General features: G+C 37.9%; 1 protein-coding gene and 1 long non-coding RNA gene across 9 annotated transcripts in view; one reads left to right on the top strand and one right to left on the bottom strand.

Annotated features, from left to right (window-relative positions):
* The window catches only part of DNAH11 (dynein axonemal heavy chain 11), a 280,729-nt gene that overhangs the window by 200,243 nt on the left and 54,220 nt on the right, over positions 1-26,266 (top strand). For all 7 annotated transcript variants that reach the window (XM_074367353.1, XM_074367350.1, XM_074367352.1 and 4 more), the window contains 3 exons: positions 4,366-4,536; positions 16,177-16,412; positions 17,602-17,724. In XM_074367353.1, the coding sequence (XP_074223454.1) occupies positions 4,366-4,536; positions 16,177-16,412; positions 17,602-17,724 (530 nt within the window). The remainder of the gene's footprint in view (positions 1-4,365; positions 4,537-16,176; positions 16,413-17,601; positions 17,725-26,266) is intronic.
* Positions 4-14,411, bottom strand: LOC141578157 (uncharacterized). 2 transcript variants are annotated; one of them, XR_012508174.1, is made up of 3 exons: positions 14,212-14,411; positions 13,819-13,976; positions 4-5,272 (listed from the first exon to the last, which is right to left on the bottom strand). It is a non-coding gene; the product is annotated as an uncharacterized LOC141578157 (long non-coding RNA). The 2 variants fall into 2 exon arrangements; XR_012508175.1 differs by having other exon boundaries at positions 4-949.

Raw genomic sequence — 26,266 nt, 5'->3', positions numbered from 1 at the left:
CAAAGGGAAAGGCAGCAGGGAGAGGGATAAATTAGGAGCATGGGATTAACAAATACAACTAGTAAATATGAAATAAGTAAACAACAAGGATTTACTGTATAACACAGGCTACAATATTCAATATCTTGTAATAACCTGTAATGGAAAAGAATTTGAAATATGTATGTGTGTATGTATGTATGTATAACTTAATCACATTGCTGTATGTCTGAAACTAACATAATACTGTAAATCAACTATACTTCAATTAAAAAAAAATTTAAAAAACACCACACATTGTATAGTTCCATACATATGAAATGTCCGGAATGGGCAAATCTAGAGAGACAGTAGATTAGTGGTTGCCAGGGCTGAACAAGGGGGTGGGAGTTGGGGAGTGACTGCTAAAGGTATAGAGTTTCTCTCACGTGTGAGGAAACATTCTGAAATTACTGATGATGATGGCAGGAATCTGTGAATATATTCAAAACCACTCAGTTGTGTACTTCAAAGGGTGAATTTCATGATATATGAATTAAATCTTAATAAAATTTGTTTTTTTAATTTAGTTGCTACCTAAAAGTATGTAACTGCACTATTAGAACTGCATTTAGCTGAAGGTGATAGAAAAGTTGATTTACCGTGGCTTAAGCAGATAGCTTATTTTTGACATGTTAAAAAAATTCCAGGGGTGGACCATTATCAGTGTAGATTCAGGTAACTAGTGATCAGACCCCTAGTGTCTCTGCAGCCTTCCACTGCTCCGTACTTAATACATGGTCATTCGCCCTCACGGATTTCGCAGCAAGGTCACAGATGGGCACTGCACCTTCACATTAAGGAGAGAGAGAATAATCTGTAGCAGCTGAATTCTTCTCCTTTTATAAGAAAAACTGAAGTTTTTCTGGAAGCCTCTCTAGGACACTGCCTCTTCAGTTTCTCTAGCCAGAACTGGAGTAACCTTGTCTAGCTGCAAAGAAGGCAGAAAAAGTGGGAAATGGATTGATCACAATTGGCTTAGCCAATCTCCGTTTATCCCATGAGGCTGGACACATTAACACTCTTCTCAAAATCAGAGCTCTCTTGTCAAGAAAGGAGGGATACATGTATGTTAAGATGGGTTGAGCTGGGTGATAGCCTAATTTTTTATAAATATAGTAAATAGACTTTTAAAAATCTAATTTAAATTTACTACAAATTTAAATTCATCATCTCTCTGAAACTCTATAGTTTACTATACACAAACTCATAGTTCACTCTGCAAAATCCACTCACCCCACTCCATCTCCATAACAGCAAGTCTGTTCTTCTGGTTGTCATGGCCAAAGCTTTGGAATCACCCTTGACTTTTTGCTCTTTCTCATGACTCATATCTAATCCATCAATATATTGTAGTGACTCTACCTTCAGAGTCCATTCAGAATCCCAGTGTTCTCATTGCCTTAGCCTCACCTCACTGGTCTAGGCTATTACCATCTCTCCCCTGGGGTACCACCCACCCTCTACTACTACCCTACTCCCCAAGGTCCAGTTCCCCTAGTGCAGCTGAGTGATGTTGTAAGCAGTTAAGTCCATTCACGTCAGCACTCTCTCAGAATTCCCCCCTGACTAATTGTCTCATTCGAAGTACTGTCCAAAGGTTTTACCTGGCCTACAAGGTCCTCCATGATCTGGCTCCTGGAACCTCTGTCCTCGCTTCTGCCACCTTCCCTCTTGCTCTGTCTTCACTGGCCTCCTTGTCCTTCCTCACACTGCCAGTCACTCTCCTGCCTCATGGCCTTTGCCTGTTTCCTCCATGTCGCTTACACCTTCCCGGGTAATGACATCACAGGCTCCAGAACTTCCTTCGATGTCTGCGAAAAGTTCTCCTTATCACGTGATTTTCTCTGATCTCCCTACGAAAAAGAGCATGCGCCCTGCCCCCTACACACACCCACACACTCACCCCCACACACACTAACTCTATAGCTCTTTCCGTTTACTCCGCTTTATTATTTTTTCATAGTATTTGTCATCACTTGGCACACACACTTGTGTATGTATATATATGAATACATATTTTTTTGGTGATCTTTTTCTCCTAACTAGAGAATAAGCTCTCAAGAGCAGGATTTGTTTTCACTTGTTTTCTACAGTGCTAGATTCCAAGTGTGTAGAATAGTCCCTGGAACGTCATAGGCACCAATAGGATTTGTTGAATGAATGAATGGGTGAATTTGGGGAGCCCTTGTGTTTAAAAAAATTCTGGGGCCTTTTGAAGACTCTTGTCCTAGGTCAGTTGAGAAATTTCACAGCTACTAGTGGTGTTTATACCTGCTTCCATTTAAACTGGTAAGATTTAAGCAATCGGAAGTGTTTACCACTTAAGAGGGACCTGAGAAACAGAAAAAGTGTCATTTTATTAGACTTACTTGAAATAGTTACAGAATGTCTGAAAGTTTTATCAAGGGAAAAATAGGTTCTATGATGTATCTCTAATACCTAGCAGTGTCTTCCAAAGGCTTTATTTAGTCATGATAATTTAAAACAGGAGAGGGAAAAATAGTTGAATAATGTTAAATAACAAAAAATACATGTGTGTGTGTATATATATTTTTAAAGGATTAATGGAGGATGTCAGACCTTTTCCTTTGAGGATAAATTATTTCTGACTAGAACAGGAGACAGTTAACTTGGGAAAAGCGTCAAGAGTGATGATTTTGTCTATATAACATTGACCTGGAAGCTATAGTCTCAACCATTCAGACTAATAAATCAGGCAATTTATATTTAATCATTAACTAACTCCGGAGCTGAACAGCTGTTCAAAATTAGAAATGGGTCACCCTAGCCAGGATGACATTACAGGCAATCTATAATGCATTAGAATAAAATTATAGTGATTTTTAACTGTCTAGAAATTTATTACAGGACATGTTCCAACTCTTAAACCCTTGTTAGCCGGTGTCAGTAATGATTTATGTTGCATGGGTGGTATAGTGAAATTATTGATGATTTCAATCGCCGATAAGTCTATGTTTGGTAAATATTCAATTCCAAACCTGATTTGGAGAATGAGGTGGGTGCACTTTATTGTTTATCATTTACTAACCAAAGGCAACAAAGTTGGAGGGAAAGCAAATGAGAGATTCTTCTTCAAAATTAATGGGTTTATTATCTATAGCTGAAGAAGGAAAGTAATGAATTCTGTTAAGAGAGCAAGGGAGTTGTAGTTCCCTAGTGTTTAATTATAGCGCTAACTTGGAGTGATCTTTATCAAGCAAGCAAGGGAACTATCTTAAAGTAGCTTTCAGAACCATTTTCACCCACTAGTTTGGTTACTTCAGTGCTGTGGGTATTTTGATGGCTTGTGGTGAACTGGAATTTCAGTCTGTTCTGACATATTTTTGCTTTCTGTGATCTCTCTTCTTTCATGAGAAAAGCTAAATTCCACAGGGTTCTGTGCTTGTACTACAATTTCCTGGGTTTTTTTTTTTTTTCTAGTTACTGTTAATTTGCATGTTCTTAGAATGGAATGTGGTATTTAATTTTAGCATGTACTGAATCAAAGTGAATTAGTGAACTATCCTGCAGTTCAGTCAATCCATAGATATTTATTGCAGTTTTATTCAAATCCAATATTAAGGGCTCCACATACTTAACCTGGAAATCAGATCTTAAATGGCCATTCAACTGGATCTGAGGACTTGAACAGCATTCGCTGAGCATACTGTCTTCAAGGCTTCCTGCTTCCGTCTTTTCACATAGGCTATAAGTTCTCCCACTGTTTGAGTGATTATATTAGAAAAATGACCTGAAGTTAGTAACTGCCAGCACTATTTTTTAACTAATAGAATCCTGGCTAAGTGACTCTTTCAGCTTTATATTTTTATTAATTAATATACCTGCTGTCGCCATTTCCCTTTTTGTGTAATCAGCCGACACCCTGTACGTTTAGCACAGTGTTTGCCTAGGGCAGTACCACTAGGACCACTGCTGCTAAGTGGGAGGAGTGGAGCAGCCAAGCTGCCATTAAAAATCCTAACATCACTCTGTCTTGGCTGCAGCCCTTGATTCCACACTCCCAGAGGGACAGGAGGGTGACTGTGACTAAGAAGGACCTCAATCATAATTAAAGAGTTAGGGCATCCAACAGGAAGGAGATGTTAAAGATCTAATGTCATATTGTCATGAACTCCACTGAAAAGTGTTATACGAGCACCTTCGTAATGATGGGTCCACAGGTATGAATGGTTATCATAGTCGTGCCATCCAGTTGTGTTCCCGTTCCTTCCAAAGGCTGTGCAGAGCAACATAGACTTAAACCGCGTGTAGGGTAATTACTTTAAACGTTTGTTGAGTTGATGCTCACCCTGCAGTTTACATCAGAGTAATCTTATCTTGCAGTCAGAGAAGATTCGCTGGGGTCAGGCGATTAAATCCTTTGAAGCTCAAGAGAAGACACTCTGTGGAGATGTTCTCCTTACAGCAGCATTTGTGTCTTATGTTGGATGCTTTACAAGACAGTATCGCCAGGAACTGGTAGACTGCATGTGGGTTCCCTTTCTTCGACAAAAGGTAAGCTCGTTTCCTGGCAGTGGCCACATGTAGAAGCCTCACACTGAAATTTCAGTAGTAAAAACAGTGTATGTTCTGGGGTTTTTTGTACCTCTGTAGTATCACCTGCTTGGAAATTCTAGTATTGATGGAGACGTTTCTTACGTGTTGCCATTTCTCTTATTTTAGTGATTGCAATAGGGAGATGGAAAATGTAAGAATTATTTAGATAACCTAAAGAGATATAGTTGGAAAACTGCTTTTAACAAAACTGATAACTGAAATAAAATTTGGATCATTGTGTTAGCATATAGCATAAAACTGGTTACTATTATGAGTTATCTGTTGAAGATTTTTTTCACAACTACTTTCACGTGAAAAGTGTAACGTTTTGTATGTAAGTATAAAAAGAGCTCACCCTCAATTTGAAAATTCAACCTCATAAGCAAGATGAAATAGATTTGGGAGGTTTGAAATTGTCTAGTTTAAGATCATCCTTGTGCAAATGAGAAACCTGAGACATGGAAGTTTAAATGACTGGATAAGGTCATAAAGGAGAGGAAACCAGACCACTGACTTGCAGGCCACTCTTTTCTCGGCAGTGTTATCTCAATTGATTCAAGCCAGTTCTTCAGTTACAGATCCAGCCTTTGAGAAATGGTAGATCTCTCTGTATATTTGTGTTCTACGTTGGTAATTATGCTTCAGTTTTCACAATAGTTGTTTTCTTGACAAAAAATACATGCCCATGGAATTTCTGCAAGTTAAATGAAATTCATGTTTAGGGGAAAGCTCGTTATTAAAGGCATCCCATAATTAATAATCGTAAAAGAGAAATTCTCCGGTAACTAAATTATTTTAGTATATCTGTAGTATTAAGTCATATTCTTATACCAGATACTTTTTAGAAGAGGTTGTCTGTCTTACCGCCGAACGTCTAAGGTTTTCTTTATGTACTTCTGCTGTACACATGCCTTTTATGTGAGAGGATAAAGCATTCTGCTAATTTCGTCCACCTCCTACTGCACTGTGAGTGTCCAGTGTGTCCGCTGTCACATTCTTCTCTCACTGCTGTTTCTCAGCCGCATCTCCAAACTTTCATCCTCTGTATGGATGTTTTTGTCTGGATCAATCTGTGACGACTTCAGATGGACTATTGGCCTTTTTTGTGACCCTCTCTGCATTCTTTATCATGCATAAAGTTTTCTCATTCTTTCCAGAATGATAGGGAAATCCACTTACTTCCTGATGTCCAAACCATTGAACTTCACATTGTCTTAATGTTGTAATTGCTCTGCACTCTATGATCACGTCGTGGTCCTGATGGTGTGAAGTTGTGCTGCCTAGTCATTTTACATTCTTTAAAATTGAAAACTTGCCTTCTCTAATCTAAGTTTTAAAAATGGATTTTTAATTGCTGGCATAACATTATTTAGGGTATGTGTTTCTGGGAAGTTTCCCATCAATTGATTTGTATTTTCCTATTTACTTAAAATTCCAAGTATGGAGCTCCATAAAGATAAAATTTTGTTTTGGAGACTAAAATGAGATTGATTGTTCTGAACTAGAAAAGTAAAAACGAATTTTTTTTAATTAAAAAATTTAAAAAAATTGATTGACTAATCCAAACCGTATAAATATTCTAAACATATAGCCAAAGCAAAATGATAATTGTCTGATGCTGTATGCTAAACAAACATTTGTTTTAGCTGCATGCCTGTGTTTCACTATGGCTTAATAATTCTCAGGGCCCCTGTGTCTGTTTTCAGTTATCCCAACACTCTCTCCTTTTCTCTTGAGGACATAAGCACCATGTGAACTGAGAAACAGATCCTAAAACATGACCAGCCTTCTCTTGCTCATCTCTGGGCATAGCTGTACTAAAGGAAGAAGGACATTCCCAGTTGTATTAAGGACATCCTTTTGGAAGAGACCTTTCTGTCTCTAAGACCCCTGGCAGAAAGTGCTAAGGAAACCTGACAAATGTTTGTCCTGTGGAAGAGAGGTTTCCAGTTTCTGGACTACTTATCTTCCACTACTTCTAGATTCAGTCACAGCAAAGTAGAAAGACAGTCACATCTGTGTGAACATGTGCCACGGGCCAAGTGGAGCTGAAATTGCTTATTAGTGTTAATTTTTTGATTAATTGTCCTTCAGCAGTGTTCCCTTATCCTGCCCTTCCAAGAAGCAACTCCTCTTACTGCTCCATATCATGCAGGACATTTTCTAGAGCTCTGTGTTCTCCTAAGTGTCTCTGGCTGTCTGTTTGACTTGGCTGTCCTGTGGATTCTAACAGTTTGTAAATTAACCATTCAGCAAGTGACTGATTTGTGTCGTTTGTAAAATCTCTAAACTAAGCATGTCATTTATTAATGGCTGTTGACATATTTAAGGTCACCTTGGAGAGAAATTTTCTAAAGTAAGTCAGCAGTCCTTAACGTGTTCCTAGAAATGAAAACTTCATATTCTGAATGTATCAAAACTTCAAAATCTAGAAAGTAAACGTAACTCAGTTCAAGTCAAAATCTCAAGAATTGTATTTTTACTTGGCCTAGTAGTTGTAAAGTTTCCTGGAATATGTATATGTGTATATGTATTTTATTGAAGTATAGTTGATTTACAGTATTGTGTTAGTTTCTTGTGTACAGCATAGTGATTCAGTCATATATATATATATTCTTTTTCAGATTCTTTCCCTTAATAGATTATTAAAAAATACTGAATGTAGTTCCCTGTGCTATATAATAGATTTGTGTTGTTTGTTTATTTTGTATATAGTAGTAGATATCTGTTAATCCCAAATTCATAATTTATCCCTCCCCGCCTTTTTCCTTTGGTAACCATAAATTTGTTTTCTGTGTGTGTGAATCTGTTTCTGTTTTGTAAATAAGTTTAATTAGGTCCCATTTGTTTATTTTTGCTTTTATTTCTATTGCCCTGGGAGACTGACCTAGGAGAACATTGCTACGGTTTATGTCAGAAAATGTTATGCCTATGTTCTCTTCTAGGAAATGTATGGTGTCCTGTCTTAAATTGAAGTCTTTAAGCCATTCTGAGTTTGTATGTATGGAGTGAGGGAGTGTTCTAACTTCATTGATTTACATGCGGCTGTCCAGCTTTTCCAACTTCACTTGCCATAGAGGCTGTCTTTTCTCCATTGTATATTCTTGCCTCACTTGTCAAAGATTTGACTATAGGTCTGTGGGTTTACCTGTGGGCTCTCTATTCTGTTCCATTGATCCATATGTATGTTTTTGTCAATGCCATGCTGTTTTTTTTTCAATTTATTTATTTATTTATTTTTATTATTGAGTTATAGTCAGTTTACAATGTTGTGTCAATTTCCAGTGTAGAGCACAATTTTTCAGTTATACATGAACATACATATATTCATTGTCAACATTCTTTTTTACTGTGAGCTACCACAAGATCTTGTATATATTTCCCTGTGCTATACAGTATAGTCTTGTTTATCTATTCTATATATGCCTGTCAGTATCTACAAATTTCGAACTCCCAGTCTGTCCCTTCCCACTTCCCTTCCCCCTGGCAACCACAAGTTTGTATTCTATGTCTATATGTCTGTTTCTGTTTTGTATTTATGTTCATTTGTCTTTTTCTTTCTTTCCTTCTTTGTTCTTTTTCTTCTTCTTTTTTTTGTTTAATACCATGCTGTTTTGATTACTGTATCTTTGTAGTATTGTCTGAAGTCTTGGAGGGTTATGCCTCCAGCTTCATTCTTTTTCCTCAGTGTTGCTTTGGCAATTCTGGGTCTTGTGTGATTTCATATAAATTTTAAGATTAGTTATTCTAGTTCTGTGAAAAATGTCCTGGGTAATTTAATAGGGATCATATTAAATCCGTAGATTGCTTTGGGTCATGAGGCCATTTTGACATTAATTCTTCCAATTCAAACAGCATGGCATATCTTTCCATTTCTTTAAGTCATCTTTACTTTCCTTTTTCAGTGTTTTATAGTTCTCAGTATATGAGTCTTTCACCTCCTTGGTCAGATTTATTCCGAAGTAACTTTTTGGATATGATTTTAAAAGGGTCTGTTTTTTTTTTTTTTTTACTTTCCTTTTCTGATATTTCATTGTTAGTGTAAAGAAATGCAACAGATTCCTGTATGTTACTCTTGTATCCTGCTATGTTGCTAAATTCGTTTTGTAGCTCTAATAGTTCTTGTGTGGAGTCTTTAGGGTTTTCTATATATAGTGTCATGTTATTTGCATATAATAACAATTTTACCTCTTTCCTTCCAATTTTGTTCCCTTTTATTTCTTTTTCTTGTCTGATTGCTGTGGCTAGGACTTGCAGGACTATGTTGAATAGAAGTAGTGAGAGTGGACAGTCTTGTTCCAGATTTTAGCAGGAAAGCTTTCAACTTTTCATCTTGATGTCACTCTTCCTCTGAGATCCACATGCAGTCTGTCTAGGCTACACCTTAAACATGTATTTAGAATCTGACCATTTTCATTGCTCCCATCCTGGGCTAAGCCATTATCTTTCTCTTTGATTACTGCAAAAACCTCTTAACTGGTTTCCTGGCTTCTACATCTGTTATTTCTCTCCAAAAGCTTATCTCAGCATATCAGCCAATGTGACTTTAAAGATGCAAGTCAAATTAAGTGAACTGTCTTCTAAAATCCCTTTGATGACTCCCCAGATACTCAGAGCAGAAAGCTAGAAATCCTGCAAAGGCTTATAAAAATCCTGCAAAGGCTTATAAAAATCCTACATGATTTGGCCCCACTATCTCTCTTTATCTCTCTTGTTTTTACTTCTTTCCTTATTACTTTGCTCTAGTCACACTGGCCACCTTCCTTGATTATACCAGACATGCTCCAACCTCAGGCCCTTTGCACTAGCTGTTTCCTCTGTCTTGAAGTGTCTTCCCTCAAGTTACACATGTCCTTCTCCCTTCTATCAGTTAAGTCTTTGTTCAAACAACACCTTCAAATCCCTAGATATGATTACAGTCTCCATCCCTCAACATGCCTCATCCTACTTCATTTTTTTTCACCATGACATTGATCACTTTCTAATAGTACCACTTTCTAATACAATTTCATTTATAAGTTTGTTATGGTTACTATCTCTCCCCTCTCTCAGATAAAATGTAAGATCCATGGAAGCAAATATTTTGTGTTTTAGTCACTGCTCTATCCTAGAATGGTTCCTGAAACATTGTGAATGCTCAGTATTTGTTTTCATTGAGATATAATTTATATGCCATACAGTTCACCCAGTTAAAGTATACAGGTCAGTGATGTTTAGTGTATACACAGAGTTGTGCAACTACCATCGTAGTCAATTCTAGAACATTTTTACCACCTCCCCTCATATAAACCCTACATCCATTAGCTATAACCCCAATCACCCCATCCTTACTGGGCTTAGACAGCCACTAATCTATTTTATGTCTCTATAGATTTGCCTATTGTAAACGTTTCATATGAATGAACTCAGAAGATCTGTGGTATTTTGTGACTGACTTCTTTCACTTAGCATGTTTACAAGGTTGATCCATGATGTAACTTGTATCAATATTTCATTCCTTTTTATGACTAATATTCCTTACATGGATATCCCACATTTCATTTATCCATTCATAAATGTTGGATAAATGGGCAGTTGATGGGCGTTTGGGTTGTTTCTACTGTTTGATTAGTATTAATAATGCAGCTATGAACATTTGAATTATTCATGTACAAGTTTGTGTGGACATGTTTCATGTCTCTTTGGTAAATAAGCAAGAGTGGCATTTTCTGGGCTGGATGGTAACTCTATGTTTAATCTTTTGAGGAACTACCAGACTATTAATCTGTACTTTTAAATAAATGAATATATGCTTAAATGTACATTGCATATCCATGGGAGAAGTGATGGATTATTCAATAAATGGTGATAGAACAACTGATCAACCATTTGGGCAAAATACAGTTAGGACTCTCCTTCACGGCTTCATGGAAAATAAAAAGAGTTTCAACTGATTTAAGCATTAATAACTTAATAAGCATAAATTACTTAAAATGTAAATGAATGATTCATAATTATGAACTGGACAATATAGATGAACATTACAGAATTAGGGGCCATATTATAACCCTCATATAGTTAACTAAGAAAAGAAGTTGGAACTTTTTCCTAAGCACGAGGAGTTACTGAAGGATTTTAAGCACATCTGTGACGTGGTCAGAATTACTAATTTGAAAGCTCACGTTGGCCACAGAGGAAACAGTGACTTGCAGGGGAAGAGACAATTGTTGACAATTGAGGCTGTCTCTTAGAATGGTAATTCAGAAGACAATGAACTGAACAAGGTAATGACAGTGGACATGGAAGAGGGGTGACTCCAGAGGCGGCATGGAGGAAGAGTTGATGAAACAATGCAGTGGATTGATGGGGAGAAAGTATGGATATGATGGTGCTACTCCCTCTGATTAAAATAAGTTTGGGGAAAAAGATAACGGGTTTGGTTTTAGGAACACTGAGGTATCTCTGAAACATTCAGGTGTCAATAACCAGCAGAGAGCAGGATAAGAGCATTATTGGGTGGGAGTCAGATTTGGGAGGCATCAATGTGAGTGTAGGTCCTTGGAACTCTAGGATGTGGTGAGATCATCTCAGCAAGAGGTTTCGAGTGAAGTGACCTGAGTCAGTGCTGACATGTAAACAGGGAGTAGAGGAGGATGAGCAATGAGCAGAGATGGGAGAAACCCCAGGCTAGAGTGGTGTCATAGGAGGTAAGCATGTAAACAGGAACAGTCAGTCATGCCAAAGCCACAGAGTCAAGTGAGAAAAGAACTAACAACTGAAAGTGTCCTCAGATTTGGAAATGTGAAGGTCTCTTGTGACCACGAGGGTGTAATGAGCCAGAAGCCAGTTGTCCCCGAGTTACCTAGGAAGTGAGGAAGTAGGCAGAAAGGACAGATTGTTCTTGTAGGAATTGGCCTGTGAAGGGAAGGAGATAAACAGAAGTACTGAGTGAGGGACATGAAGCTAAGTGAAGGGTTTATTTTTTCAGTATGAATGAGACTAGAGCATGTTTCTATGCTTCTGGAGAAGAAATGGAAAAGGAAATGCTGATGATAAAAGGGTGAAGAGGTCGATCCATCAGGAACTGGGAAGAAGAGATGGGCTTCAGAATATGGAGGAAGGAAAATGGAATGAGCCTCAGATAGAAGAAGCAAGACTCCTCCAACGTAGGCGGGAGGGAAGGAGACACAGTGGACCCAGGCAGAGATGCAGATAGAAAGAAGGCTGACACAGTGGTCACTGTTGGGCTTTCTCCTCTCGGGGAAGCAGGAAGATGCAGTGCTACTTGGCCAAAGATAAGAAAATTGAGACTCGGAGAACATTTGTGAAGAGACTGGTAGAAACATCAGAAATACCCATTGAAGGCAGTCGGAGAGTAGATGTTAAGTGTTTCCAAGCAACTTTGAGAAATCAAGGATGAATTTGGAAAAATCTACATTTGTAGTCATAGTAATAAAGCTTTTGGCAGCAATAGTCACAGTCTGGCAGCAAAAAGAAAGGACAGAGAATGTCAAGTCCACCCAGGGTACAAGCTATACATGCAGGTGAGCCAGGAGGAAAAGGCAGGGAAGGTCATGTGACAGTCAGAAGAGCAGTTAAGGAATGGAAGACTCTATGTAGGTTGGATAGAGAAGTGGGAGTAGCTAGAAGTTAGTGATTCAAAGTATGGTAGGGTTTCTCAAAAAAATAAATGTAGAATTATCATATCACATCGTATCCTCATCCTACAGTTTCTCTTTCTGGAATCTACTACCCAAACGCAGGAAAAGCAGGGACTCAAACAGTTATTTGTATATTTGTTCATAGCAGCATTATTCACAATAGGTGAAGAAATCCAAATATCCATCAGCCGATGAATGGATAAAGAAAACATGGCATATACATACAGTGAAACGTTATTCAGTCTTAAAAAGGAAGGAAACTCTGACACAAGCTACAACATGGATGAACCTTGTAGATGCTATGCTAAGTGAAATAAGCCAGTCATAAAAGGACAGATATTTTATTTCATTCTACGTATATGAGGTATCTAGAATAGTCAGATTCATAGAACCGGAAAGTACAATGGTAGTTGCTGGGGGCGGGGCCAGGGAAATGAGGAATTACTGTATAACGGGTATGGAGTGTCAGTTTGGGAAGATGAAAAGATTCTGCAGATGGAAGGTGGTGATGATTGCACAACAACGTGAATGCACTTAACATCACTGAACTGTACACTTTTCGAAGATTAAAATGACAAGTTTTATGTGTGTTTTGCCACAATAAAAAATACATGGTGGGTAAAGGACTAGATGTCTTAATGCTGTTAGTAAGAGTGTTATGTTGAAAGGTATGAGAGAGGTAGAGAGAATCATGGTTAAAGAATTGGGTATTAAAAGTTTAGGTTTCACTAGTGAAATTCTTTCAGCTTATTACAGGGTCTGGGGCAGCATTTCTCATCTAAAGGAGGAGATAGTATAATATGCAACCAAGACATACCAACATCATTGTGGGTGGGGTGTGTGGCTGGTATGGGGCTGGTGTATAATCTTCCCAGCTGGTTCTGTTGTTTTCTCCCCTTCCACCTCTTCCCCCATAAGGCTAGGGTGGAAAGGAAATATAGTGCTTTGGCATGAAGGTTATCAGGGTTGGAGAGTGGATTCGTTGTCTCCATGAGCACTGAGGTTATCAGAGGTCAACAGCTAAACTTAGAAAGTGAGAGGATCAATAGCTAGTTAATATGAGGAGGACACATGGGAGATTGTATAGCTGGACTCCATGGGCCTCAAAGGTGGCATTTTTTCCTTAAGGTTGGAGGAGCTGTGGTCTTGGAATGATCTGCAGGGAAGTAAGAAGAATGACAGCTCTTTCCCACAGACTTTTTTTTTTTCAGTAATGAGAGTATTAAGAGAATGAACTGTCTACTTAAGAAAGCCCTCAAGTGAAATGAGACCCTAGGGCAGTGGTTCTTGGACTCCAGCTTCATGTTTAAATCTTGTGGGAGTGAAAACATATGATGCCAGTTGAAGTTGAATCATTAGAGTCCGGGTGGCAGCTTTGAAAGCTCTCCTGTGATTCTAATATACAGCTTGGGGTTGAGAGCCCCTGCCGTAGGGAAGAGCTGGGTTTTAGTTAGGACAAGCAGGCAGACGGAACAAGAGAATTTGGTCCCACCAGGACTAGGACACTGACGGGCATGTGGGAAGTGTTGTCAGAAAGCACAACAGTAGGGGCCGGAGTTTGGAGGATGGCAGGGGGAGAAACAGAGTAGCACGGTGGTACCTGAAAAGGACAGGGACGGTTGGGTATACGTGGTCTTGAGGGTCCAAGTAAAATTGTTGTCCAAAATTGTTTCCATCCAAAGTTATCGTCTCCTGAGCAGACCGATGAAGACGTGGGCAAGTTCAAGGAGGCATTTGTGCTCTGCTCATTAACCTCACCTAGCAGTTTAGAGACAGAACAAATACATAGAGTTATTAGGCATGTTGTTAACCTTTCAAAGCCTTAGTGTCCTAAGGGGGAAAGAGAGAGATACTTACTTTGCAGAACTCCTATGGGAGTTAAATGAGATAAGGAACAGAGTGAATGTTTATGAGTAAATTTTGTAAACACTTAAAGCCCTATCAATAGTGGCTGTTTTGTTACCATCATATTAGGAGAAACTGGGAGTCTTACCTCATCAGAAGTTCCCTTTTTTCCTTTGGAATGTGCCACTAGGTCAGGTCTCAGTGGATTCTGATGTACATTTGGTGTTAGGATGAGTCTGACTTGGCTCAGGGTATGTGTTTCCAGTCTGCTCTTTTCTCTTTCCTAAAAGCTTTGAGAAAACCAGCGGGGAGGCTCCTTCCTTTTTTGCCCCAGCTCCATCCTGACTGACGTGCTGACACTGCTTAAGCTGTGGGATGGATTCGTGCTGACTTGGGAGGCTGACTTTGGGTGTCAAGGGCTTCCTCTTTGCACTTGGTTTCCACACTCATGTTCTTTTCTGCAGACTCCTTCAAGGAGTTCTGCAAAGAAGAGTGGATTTTAAAGAAGATACATATGAATTGAGATTTATTTCCCCTAGTCTAAACCAAGGTTAAAATTTATTATAAAAGTGGTAACTGTACTGTAACCATCAAAATAATTTTTGATGAAAAAATTTCTGCATGTAGTCACACAACTACTTATTTGAATTTAATATGATAAAGAAAATACCCTAAACTTCACTTCTAAAAATTTAAGTCTCTAAGTATTTTACAATATTTATCATATTCTTTAATGTGAGTTGCCTGCTTTATTTCCCTGACTAAAGTGGCTGTTAACAAACGGGGACTTTGATCCCCTGTGCTCCACCCTGCACACAGTTGGTGCTCAAACAATTCACACTATTGAATTCAGACACAAGATCTACATGTGTACCTTCTGTTACTCCTTATAGAATCAGAAATTAAAGTTATTTTATCTCGTTATTTCAAGTTGCTTGTATTAAGTAGAAGCTAAGGAATTAAAGACACAGAGCTTTTGCTAATAAGAGGATGCATATTCTGAATAACTTGCTGGTTGAGTCAGATACCAGGGCTCCTTGTTCCTATCACTGGGAGGTAGAGTTTGATTCATTTGTACGATAACATTGCCAGGGACAGTAGGAATATTGTGCTGCGTCTCCTATATTAACATCAAATTGCATGCTGGCTTTACTGTCGGGCTTCTTCCAGCATTTTGTGTGCTGAAGCTCTGCGCCAACCAAGAAATCCAGCTGCTGCTATAGCTTCCCCTGCCTACTCCATCAGGTGTCCACGTTCCACCCCCTACACAGCCAGGGGACTAGCTCCTTATTCATCTTGCTGATCGTGGTATCTCCAGACAGCGTTTCATATGCAGGAGGTGCTCAATAAATGTATGATGATGGATGACAGATCGAATAAATTCCTTCATAAGTTCCTTTCTACAACCTTGAGGTTTTGTTTGTTTGTTTGTTTTTATTTGTTTTTTGCAAAATCAATCAATTTTGGTAAAGAACTGATCCTTATCTTTAAACTAGAGTTCTCCTTCTCTCTCTTTTAATGGAGACAACTCCCCACTTTGTAATGCTTCTCTCCGCCATCGCAGTGTAGACAGTTTCAGTTCACTCTGAAAGGAGAGGCTGTGATCTTAGTTCCTCGGGTGCGAGCTGATGGAGTTACAGGAGACTGAACGCATGCCATTAACCCCCGCCCCAGAAAACGTTATCTTTTTGTAGTGCTGACCTGTAGAAAAAGATGAAATGCTCACACAAGAGGGTGCATTTCATCATTGCTTATGTGGGGTAATTACTCCATCGGGCAAATAACACTTCTGTTGTCCTGTCATACTTCCTGGAGTCTAAATTCACTCTCACCTTGTTGGGGTGGTTGTAGGTATGTGGAGTCGCTTGAAGCTAGATGGATGCGGTAACAAACCAGATGTTGAATGCTGCAGCTGACAGAAATTCTGCGATGTAAATGCCAGGTTTATGGAGTCTCATCGTATTTCCTGATGAGAATTTTCTTTGGGTCTGGAGAGTTAGCGGAGAACTTGCATGTGGTCTCTTGCCCTTGGTCTCTTGTTTTCTCAGCTGTCGTGTTGAGTCTTCTGTTCCACCACACTGCCAGTTGATTGCCTTTGACTCTGATTTTAAAGGTCTACATCCCCATAACCGAAGGGCTGGACGTGATGACTATGCTGACAGATGATGCCACAGTCGCCGCCTGGAATAACAAAGGACTGCCCAGTGACAGAATGTCAACCGAGAACGCCGCGATCCTCACCCACTGCGAGCGCTGGCCCCTGATGATAGATCCTCAGCAGCAAGGAATTAAGTGGATCAAGAATAAGTATGGAACAGCCCTGAGAGTCACACGCTTGGGCCAGAAAGGGTACGTGAAATCTGAAGGGTTGACTTTCAGTTGAGCTGCTGGAAAGGGTTCTGATTTTTACCAAGTCCTGGCATTTCTTAGAACTCTCTGCTACTTTGAAATGTGACAGTTGAGTACAGCTTGTTTATCTGCCTGCTTACATTTCACATTAAGTATCTCTGTCAAAGGGCATATATGTCAGGCAGCATCCACTTACCTGAAGAAGTTAGAAGGAAGGTTAGAACAAACACTGAACATGAGAGGAAAAATTTCCTAAGGCAAAGAATGGAAACATGATGTATTATAACCCTCTGTAGGGCATTTGGCATATGGTAACACAAGAATTGTCACCTGCACCTACATGCTTAATGATGTTTACAGTCTTATTCCTAAATATGTATTTGGCCTACAGTAGGGTTTTAACATGGCTCAAGTCCCAGCGTTGAGTGTCTGAGATAATTCTTAGGCAGGCTTCACATGTCGCTTTTGAGAACCAAATCTGCTCTGAGATTTTTCTGTCACTGGGTCCACATGACAATGTTGGCTGGTAAGTGGAAAGCTGTCTCATATGTAGCTGGTCTTCAGTAAATGTTGAATAAATAATTTTAGACTTCCTGATATTTCATTTCAGCCCCTCATCGTCTTTTGATGTGTAAAATGAAATAAGAAATGTCTGCAGTTGTGCAGATAAATGATCTGCCTTGCTTATCTGAATGCTTGGAGAAAATTATTTTTGAAGGGGAGAGACTACTTTTGGAGAGGGAGAATGAAATAAAATGATAGTTTACTGCCTTAAATGATCGAATCTAAAAGTGAATCTAAAAATGAAAATTTGATTAAAAAACCACAAGGCATTTAGTAACATTTGAATTTTTTAACCAAAGAGGACCTATAGAATAAATTTATGATGTTTGGGCAAATTACATTTATTTCAACCATAATCATTGTCAAAAGTGAGTAAATTACACATAAACTTCTTAGTTCATACTATTGAATTTCACTTAGAAAATATAATTATGAAATTTATCTCAGAATCTAATCTTTAATTTCCATGTATTCTAGTCAAAGAATACTACTTTATAAAATAGTATTTCCTTAAGTTAGTTTGTACCATTTAAAGCATATTAAATTCAATATAATTTAATATAAGTAATTTTAAATATTTTCTCTGTGCTTCTTTATGTTATTTTTCTTCTGACTGAATTTTAAGGTTTTTGAATGACATTGAAACTGCTTTGGCCTTTGGAGATGTCGTCTTAATTGAAAACCTTGAGGAAACGATCGACCCAGTCCTTGAGCCATTGCTTGGCAGGAACACAATTAAAAAAGGAAAGTAAGTACCTTTTATGCTACATATGAGTTTGGTCATCAGCTTTTATTTCTCAGCCATATAATCAAGGGCAGTCTATGGGAATTTTCTTGGTGATATTTCTGAGTTTCTGTTCCAAGTCACTTACATTCCAAGACCAAAGCACTCTTGATGTGATCCAGACGTTCAGACCATTTGTTTGGTGGATTTAGATTCATGTTACCCAATTCCTGACTTAGAGACCCCAGAAATGCACTGTCACAAATCTGAAAGCAGTTACTTCTTCATTAGTTTATACCAGTGTTTTTCTGACTTTAGTACTTGGCAGAACACCTTTAGTATGTTTGCCTTAACTGCCTTTCACTTGTATCCTTATTTACGTAATATGTTTAAAAAACAATTTTAAATCCACTACTTTTTTTAACTCAGCCTCATCCCAAGTCATAACACCCACAAAACCATGGATTTGCTGTGCTAGTTCTGCTTTTCCACATGCACTTGAAATGCACGTAACCATTAGAAAAAAAAGAGTTGATTAGTGGACCCCTAAGCTCATCCCTGTACCAGCAGTGGTGGACTGGAACACCCCTGCTGAGCTCTGTGTGACCTTCCAAATGGCTGCCATCCCCCCAGACGCCAGCTCTCCAGGACATCCTCCCAGGGCCAAAGAAGCTGCCTCCGAAGGGTCATCATGTCACTTTCTACCTGTGTGTAAAAGGTCAAATGCAGTAGTTGTGACTCTAACCAAACCTGTGTGGGCTCAAGGGAGGTTGTGGCATTCCAGAAGCTCTCTGTGCCTCTTCACTAAGGAACCAACATTCACTAGTCTTACTGCACTGGATTTCCTTCTCTTTTTTGGTTCTTTTTTTCTCCACAAAGGTGTAATTTCAGAACTTCCCCCACACCCTTCTTCCTTGATATCCATTCTCTGCCTTTTCATCACGAGATTATTCCTGTCAATTTTAAGTGGAAATAGGCCTACTTAAGGGTGACTAACTTCTATTTTTTAAAAAGTCTCTACCCAGTTAGTGTGGTATTTATTATACGACTCACCAAGTAAATCCATTTACAGTGACTGACAACTTATAGTTGTTTAATAAACCAAAATTTACCCAGACGAGCATTTAGAACACTCTAATAAGACACTTGACAAACTGCAGCTCTAACATAAATATAATTGTAGCTGTGTCTGATGTGTTAAAAATATAGTGTAAAATCTTGAATGTCACTAAAGTGAAATCCTTGTTATTAAGATTCTGACTCTATTACGAAGGCCTAAAATTTTTTGTCAGCGAAATACATCTTCTCTAGCTTTAACTTGGACCTCCAGTAACACAGTTTAGATGTAAGAAATTTGGTGACTGTCTGTTTTTATATATGTATGTGTTTATTTTTTGATAATCTGAAATTTCTAGAGACTGATAAATTTGAGTCCTGATTTTTTTCTTGGTATGAATATAGTTAAGTATAAAAGAGAATCCCAGAAGTTTTTTTTTTTAATTTCAGAAACAAACTATTTTACATACAGCATCAATTCTTTGTCACAAAATATCAAACCAGAGCAATTTATTTCAAATTAATATTTCCTGAATATGTACTCTTTATTAGGCTTTGCAGAATTGACCATATCATTGTAGCATTATTAAAAGATAAAGAGAATTTAAAATATGTAAGAATATATCAGATGGTGTTTATTGCATGCATTTATTACTGTAGTAATTCTGGCTCCTATGTGCTTATGTGTGGAAACAGCCATTTCTATGAAGGTAAATTCAGGTCTATATCTCTAGTTTTTTTAAATGTGTTTTTAGAGTATCTTTATGCAGAAAATCTGAGTCCTTACATTTCTCAGTCACTGAACAAGCCTTCTCTGAACATGGCTAGACACCAGGCACTGTACTGGGCGCCGAAGATTCAGAGCATGATAAGGTACAGAGCCTGCCCTTAAGGAAGCTACGTTTCCTTAGCGGAAAGAGAGACCTGTAAAAGTAATACATGCCCTTGGTGTAATGATAGAAGTACTCATGATAGGGAGTCGTCATGGTAGTGGAGACTTGGGAAGGCTTTGTGGAAAAAATTGGATTTGATTACATGGACATTTAACATGAGTCTTGAAAGATGAGTGCCATTTGTCAGACAGACAAGTGGGAGAAGAGAATCCTGGAAGGAGAGAACTAATACCAAATAGCAGAATGCACAAGGCAGCCTAGCAGCCTTGGGGACCTGCAGTTAGGACTCGGATACATGGAGAGTCCCATTTTGGGGGGAAATAGAGGAGTATACACTGAGACAGATGAGACTGGAGATGTTGTCAGGACCCAGAAAGTGGACATCCTTGGACATCTAGGTTGGCCTTTTCCTATAGGGTGATCGATCTTTTCCTTGAGACACACTAAAGGGGTCCATTCCTATCAATAATGCTGGTTGACAACAGCAGTGGTTTTTGACCAAAGGACCTTGCCTTCCTGGAGTAACACATCTGGAGTTTCCATATTTTCACTTGAGAATCATGAGCATCTGTCAGTGGGGAAGGTGGTGAAGACTCTTAAGCCTGGTAGGAGTAATGTGATCAGATTTCTGTTGCTGGAAGGACACACTGTTGGTGCAGTGGGAAGTATTGATTAAAGACACATGGACCTAGATTCAGGGTCCCATTAGCAAACAATTGAAATAACCCAAGTGACACATAATATGAGCCTAAACTAAGCCAGCGACAGTAGAGGTAGAGAGGAGAAGGGCAAATCAGAATTCTTAAGGAGTTAATCTCATCAGTTCATGGTCATTAATGAGATTTTGTTAGTAGGAAAAAAGGAGGGTTCAAGGGTGATTTCCAGTCTTGTGCCAGATGAAATGATGGTGTGATTTATGGAGAGATGTGATACAGGAATAGGAGTCAGTGTAGGGAAAGAGGTAATGACTCCTCTTATTAGCTATTCAAAGATGGAGGTACTGCTTTAACACTAATTCTCAAAAAAGAGGTCTAAGAAGCCATTGGATATGTGGGTATGGAGCGTAATAAAGAGCTCTCAGCTGAATATGTAGGTTGAGGAACATCCCCCTAGAGAGCTAGTTAAGCATCTTAGATGTGATTGTCCACAGAGATGCTGTACAGTCAGGAGGGCGCAGGTGCAGTGACTTCACAGGTGGAAAAAATGGGGCCTGAAAGAGCTTAGTTAAACTCTCCTTGGATGCCTAAGACTATATGAAGTTTAATACATGGAAACCTAGTTTCTTAGCCAGATCTTCCATATAAATAGGCGCTGCCATCTTGCAGTAGAATTCCTATGAACGCTATTTTGCCAATCTAACTCTTCCTACTCTTACATTCTATTTTTCCTCGAAATTTTGCTTGTTTTCTTATCTGTGTTTTGTTTTCATATCTATGGTTTGCTATGTTCAGCCCTTTAATTTTTTTTTCATGCTGACTGAAGAAACCCCTTTATATCTTTCCTCTGCTTGCTTCTCTCCAGCTCAGAGTGGTTCAAATGATTTTTTTTTTTTTTACTATTACTGCTTCTACCATCACTCCCATTAAAAGTTTATTGTTTATTACTTTGAATTGAATTAAAGCTTTTCTATGAAACCCACGAAATGCTTTACCTGTATGATACTATTGAATTTCCTTTTACCAGCCTCATTTTTCATTACTTCACACAGAAAATCTCCCCTTTCCGTAAGGTGCTATTTTAGTTACCTTTTCTTTCTACAAATCCCAAATTCATTTAATTCAGAATTTAACTGCTATTTAATCAATTAAATGGGGACTTTTATTTTCTACATTTGATGCTTCCCATACATAGTGCATTCTATACTGTGTCACTGTGTCATCTTCCCTTGATGTCATTCTTACAATATGCTTAAATTTTGTTTCACTCTTACATACCCTTATTAGATTATGAGTTCTCCATGAATAAGAATCATACTACATTCCTTTAGAAAGGTGATTAACCAAAATAAAAACCAATAAAAACAGACTTTTATTTCTGGCACTATGGTGCCATTCAATATGTGAATACTGAAAAACAACTAAATATGTTAGTTAAATTATTAAAGACACCATTTGAAATATATCACTTAGTTGACCAAAAAAAAAAAAAGTGTGACCCAAAAGCAGGAATTAAAAAGACAAGGAACACCAAAGCTGGCTTTCTTCCTGAGGGTACCTGCTAAAACCTGATGCCTTGGGTTTCTATTTTGATGGATGTACAGAGCCTGGACCAAGTCTAGGGCCTGTTCAATGTGTGGAGTCTGCTAAGAGATTCCTGCAAAATGCTACAGCCTCAGCGTGCCATACCTGCAATTTAAGGGTAAATTTGTTAGAAGTTAAAGAAAAACAGTACTGCAGAAAGAAAACTTTCTTTTCTCTACCTTGGCCCTGGAATGAGATTGGAAAATATCCCCAGAGATTTCCTAAATAGATCCATCCCTCTTATGAATGTTTAAGACAAATTTGTATTACTTGTAATGCCCTAAAATACCTCAAACCAATAACTTATTTTAGGATAGCCTTGGGTTGGTCACATCCCGATGCACTTGGCTGAAGCAAAGATCCTCTTTGGAATAACATCCATAAATCCAGACTTTAGGGGATTATGAAAGATCTAATTCAAAAGGCATGAGTTCACAGGCAAAAATTAAAGAACACACAAGGAAACAAGGTATCATGAGCCAGAGCAAATAGAAACATCAAATAATAGAATCCTTATCTCATTGCTGCTTTATTTTGTATTTTATTGTTAATAAGGATATGTTTATTAGCCTTCCATGAATTGCCTATTGTTAACTTTTGCTAATTTTTCCATTAGGTTTCTCTCACTTTCTTGAATGCCTCAGTTATTTTGCTTCTACTTGTTGTATTCATTCTTATTTTCTAACATGATTTTGAATTCATTCTTTCTTTAAGCATGTATCATTCCCTCATTTCCATAGGATTTGGCCTGGGAAGGGAAGTAAATACAGTGCTCAACCCACTATCTTGAATTAGCTCCGGGTGTGTTTTCAAGAGAGACTTTTAAGACTATGAGGTGGGGCTTTATGCACTAGTATATTGTTGTTAGAAACTAATATCAGGATACAAGTAGGAAGGTGAAACTTGGGTCAGATCTTAATCTGCTACACTCTAGTTTGGTGATTTGGAGTTAAGTTTACATTTTCATGTCTGATGAGGGGAAAAAATACATAGCACACAGATAGTTAATATATATTATTTCCTTTGAATCTTTAACGAGTGATGTGGGTGATTGGGAGCATGGACCAGAGGCGAAGCCAGAGCTCTTGGAGTAAGACATTGGGAAGACTGGCAAGTGTGGATAAACCGTAAATGGAGCCATGAAACATATTAGCAAAAAGGAGGAGGGAAGAGGAAAGGAATCAGTCATAACTTTTGATGTTTTAAGTTGCCTCTCAAGAACCGAAGTGGGTTTTGGTTATTTAAATTTTATTATTTAATGACTGATATATATAAAATACATAGTGTATAAAAGTTATAAATCATCATAATAATTAAGACATGTATCTACCAGTCACATGATGAACTGAAAGATGGCCACTAATCTCCAATCTATCCGTGTGCCCCTCTTCCTTCTCATTCTGCCTCCTCTCCAAAGGTTGTCAGCATCCTAGGTTTCGTTATCACTTCATTACTTTATTAAAAATAGTTTTATCATATATATGCATTTTCTAAAATGATATATTGGGTTTTTTTGTCTGATTTGGGACTTTCTAAAATGCCATCATAGTGTATATAGTTTAAAGGGACTTGATTTTTTTTTTTTTACTCAGTATTTCTAAGGCTTGGCTATAGTGTAGATTTGAGCTCTAATTCTTTTCATGTAACTCTAATCTCAATTTTCATCACTATAATATTCAATGGTGTGGCTATTCCTCAATTTATTGAATGTTCTTATTGAAGGACATTGGGTTATTTTCACATGGTTTGCTATTACAAGACAGCATTTCTATGAATATTAGTGTATTGAATACTCATATATACATCTACAGGTGCACACAGCGAGGGGTTCCTCAGAGTTTCTATTCTGGAGTAAAATAGTTGAGTTGTTGAGTATGTGCACAACAGGCTTTAAAAGATAATGCCAAGTTGCTTTCCAGTGTTTGTACAAATTTATATGCTCACCAGTAGTGTGGAAGTGTTGTGAAGTCTTCAAGAGAACTAAGTTAGGAACCTTCTTTCTTCTGCTGTTTTTTTTTTTTTAATTGAATTATAGTCAGTTTACAATGTTGTGTCAGTTTCCAGTGTAGAGCACAATTTTTCAGTTATACGTGAACACACATATATTCATTGTCACATTCTTTTTCACTGTGAGCTACCACAAGATCTTGTATATATTTCCTTGCGCTATACAGTATAGTCTTGTTTATCTGTTCTACATATGCCTGTCAGTATCTACAAATTTCGAACTCCCAGTCTGTCCCTTCCCACCCCCCTCCCCTCTGGCAACCACAAGTTTGTATTCTATGTCTATGAGTCTATTTCTGTTTTGTATTTATGTTCATTTGTCTTTTTCTTTTTTTTTAGATTCCTCATATGAGCAATCTCATATGGTATTTTTCTTTCATTTTCTGGCTTACTTCACTTAGAATGACATTCTCCAGGGACATCCATGTTGCTGCAAATGGTATTATGTTGTCTTTTTTATGGCTGAGTAATATTCTGCTATATAAATATAACACATCTTCTTTATCCAGTCATCTGTCAGTGGACATTTAGGCTGTTTCCATGTCTTGGCTATTGTAAATAGTGCTGCTGTGAACATTGGGGTGCAGGTGTCTTTTTGAAGTAGACTTCCTTCTGGATATATGCCCAGGAGCAGGATTACTGGGTTATATGGTAAGTCTATTCCTAGTCTTTTGAGGAATCTCCATACTGTTTTCCACAGTGGCTGCACCAAACTGCATTCCCACCAGCAGTGTAGGAGGGTTCCCTTTTCTCCACAGCCTCTCTAGCATTTGTCATTTGTGGACCTTTGAATGATGGCCATTCTGACTGGTGTGAGGTGATACCTCATCGTAGTTTGATTTGCATTTCTCTGATAATTAGTGATGTTGAGCATTTTTTCATGTGTCTGTTATCATTTGTATTTCTTCTTTGGAGAATTGCTTGTTTAGGTCTTCTGCCCATTTTTGGATTGGGTTGTTTGTTTTTTTCTTATTGTCATATGACTGCTTATATATTCTGGAGATCAAGCCATTGTCAGTTTCATCTTTTGCAAAAATTTTCTCCCATTCCATAGGATGTCATTTTCTTTTGCTTATGGTTTTCTTTGCTGTGCAGAAGCTTGTAAGTTTAATTAGGTCCCATTTGTTTATTCTTGCTTTTATTTCTATTGCTTGGGTAGACTGCCCTAGGAGAACATTTTTGAGACGTATGTCAGATAATGTTTTGCTTATGTTTTCTTCTAGGAGGTTTATTGTATCTTGTCTTATGTTTAAGTCTTTGATCCATTTTGAGTTTATTTTTATGTATGGTGTAAGGGAATGTTCTACCCTCAATGATTTACATGCTGCTGTCCAGTTTTCCCAACACCGTGTGCTGAAGAAACTGTCTTTATTCCATTGTAGGTTCTTGCCTCCTTTGTCGAAGATGAGTTGACCAAAAGTTTGTGGGTTCATTTCTGGGCTCTCTATTCTGTTCCATTGGTCTATATGTCTGTTTTTGTACCAATACCATGCTGTCTTGATGACTGTAGCTCTATAGTATTGTCTGAAGTCTTGGAGAGGTATTCCTCCAGCCTCTTTCTTTTTCTTCAGTAATGCTTTGGCAGTTCTAGGTCTTCTGTGGTTCCATATAGATTTTATTATGATTTGTTCTAGTTCTGTGAAATATGTCCTGGGTAATTTGATAGGGATTGCATTAAATCTATAGATTGCCTTGGGCAGTATGACCATTTTAACAATATTGATTCTTCTGCTGTTTTTTTAATAATACAAAAGATACCTGTATTTAATACTGTTAGCCTCCCCTTCCTATGAGGAACTATTCCTACCACCTGTTTTTCCCACCTCTTTTTTTGAGACCCTTGAAATTTTGAGAACAGTTCCATTTCTAAAAGCTTTAAAAGTACTTTGGAATAAAATTTGGTATTTTAGTGATTGTATTGTTTTTGCCTGAGGAGAAGTAAGTTTAAACAAAGCAAATGGCTTCTTGTTCCTTCATGAAAGTCTTTAAAAGACAGAAAGAAAATTTTTTTTAAATGTATAAAAATATATATACATATGCAAGATAGAAGGGGATGTGAAAGAATAAAAAAGATGGGTAGAAATAGGAATTACTTTTCTTTTAAAGAAATAAATAAAAACTAGGAAAAGATAATGGAAAAGAAGACTGATGGGGAAATGTTGATTTGGCTTTGTTTAATCATTGAGATACCCCATGGCAATGTTAAATCAGGAACAGACAAATGATGACTTTATCTTGATCCCATCCCATACTAATCTACATGTTTGTAAATTTTCTACTAGATCTTTCTGTTCTGATCTCCAACAATGAACATTTTACTTGATTTTTTCTATCCCCTTCTGCCATTACATTTTCATGTTACTCTTTCAA

Source organism: Camelus bactrianus, chromosome 7 (assembly GCF_048773025.1).
Source record: "Camelus bactrianus isolate YW-2024 breed Bactrian camel chromosome 7, ASM4877302v1, whole genome shotgun sequence".
Taxonomy (NCBI): domain Eukaryota; kingdom Metazoa; phylum Chordata; class Mammalia; order Artiodactyla; family Camelidae; genus Camelus; species Camelus bactrianus.
Note: the sequence above shows the minus strand (reverse complement) of the source record. Positions and strands in the feature narration are given on the sequence as shown.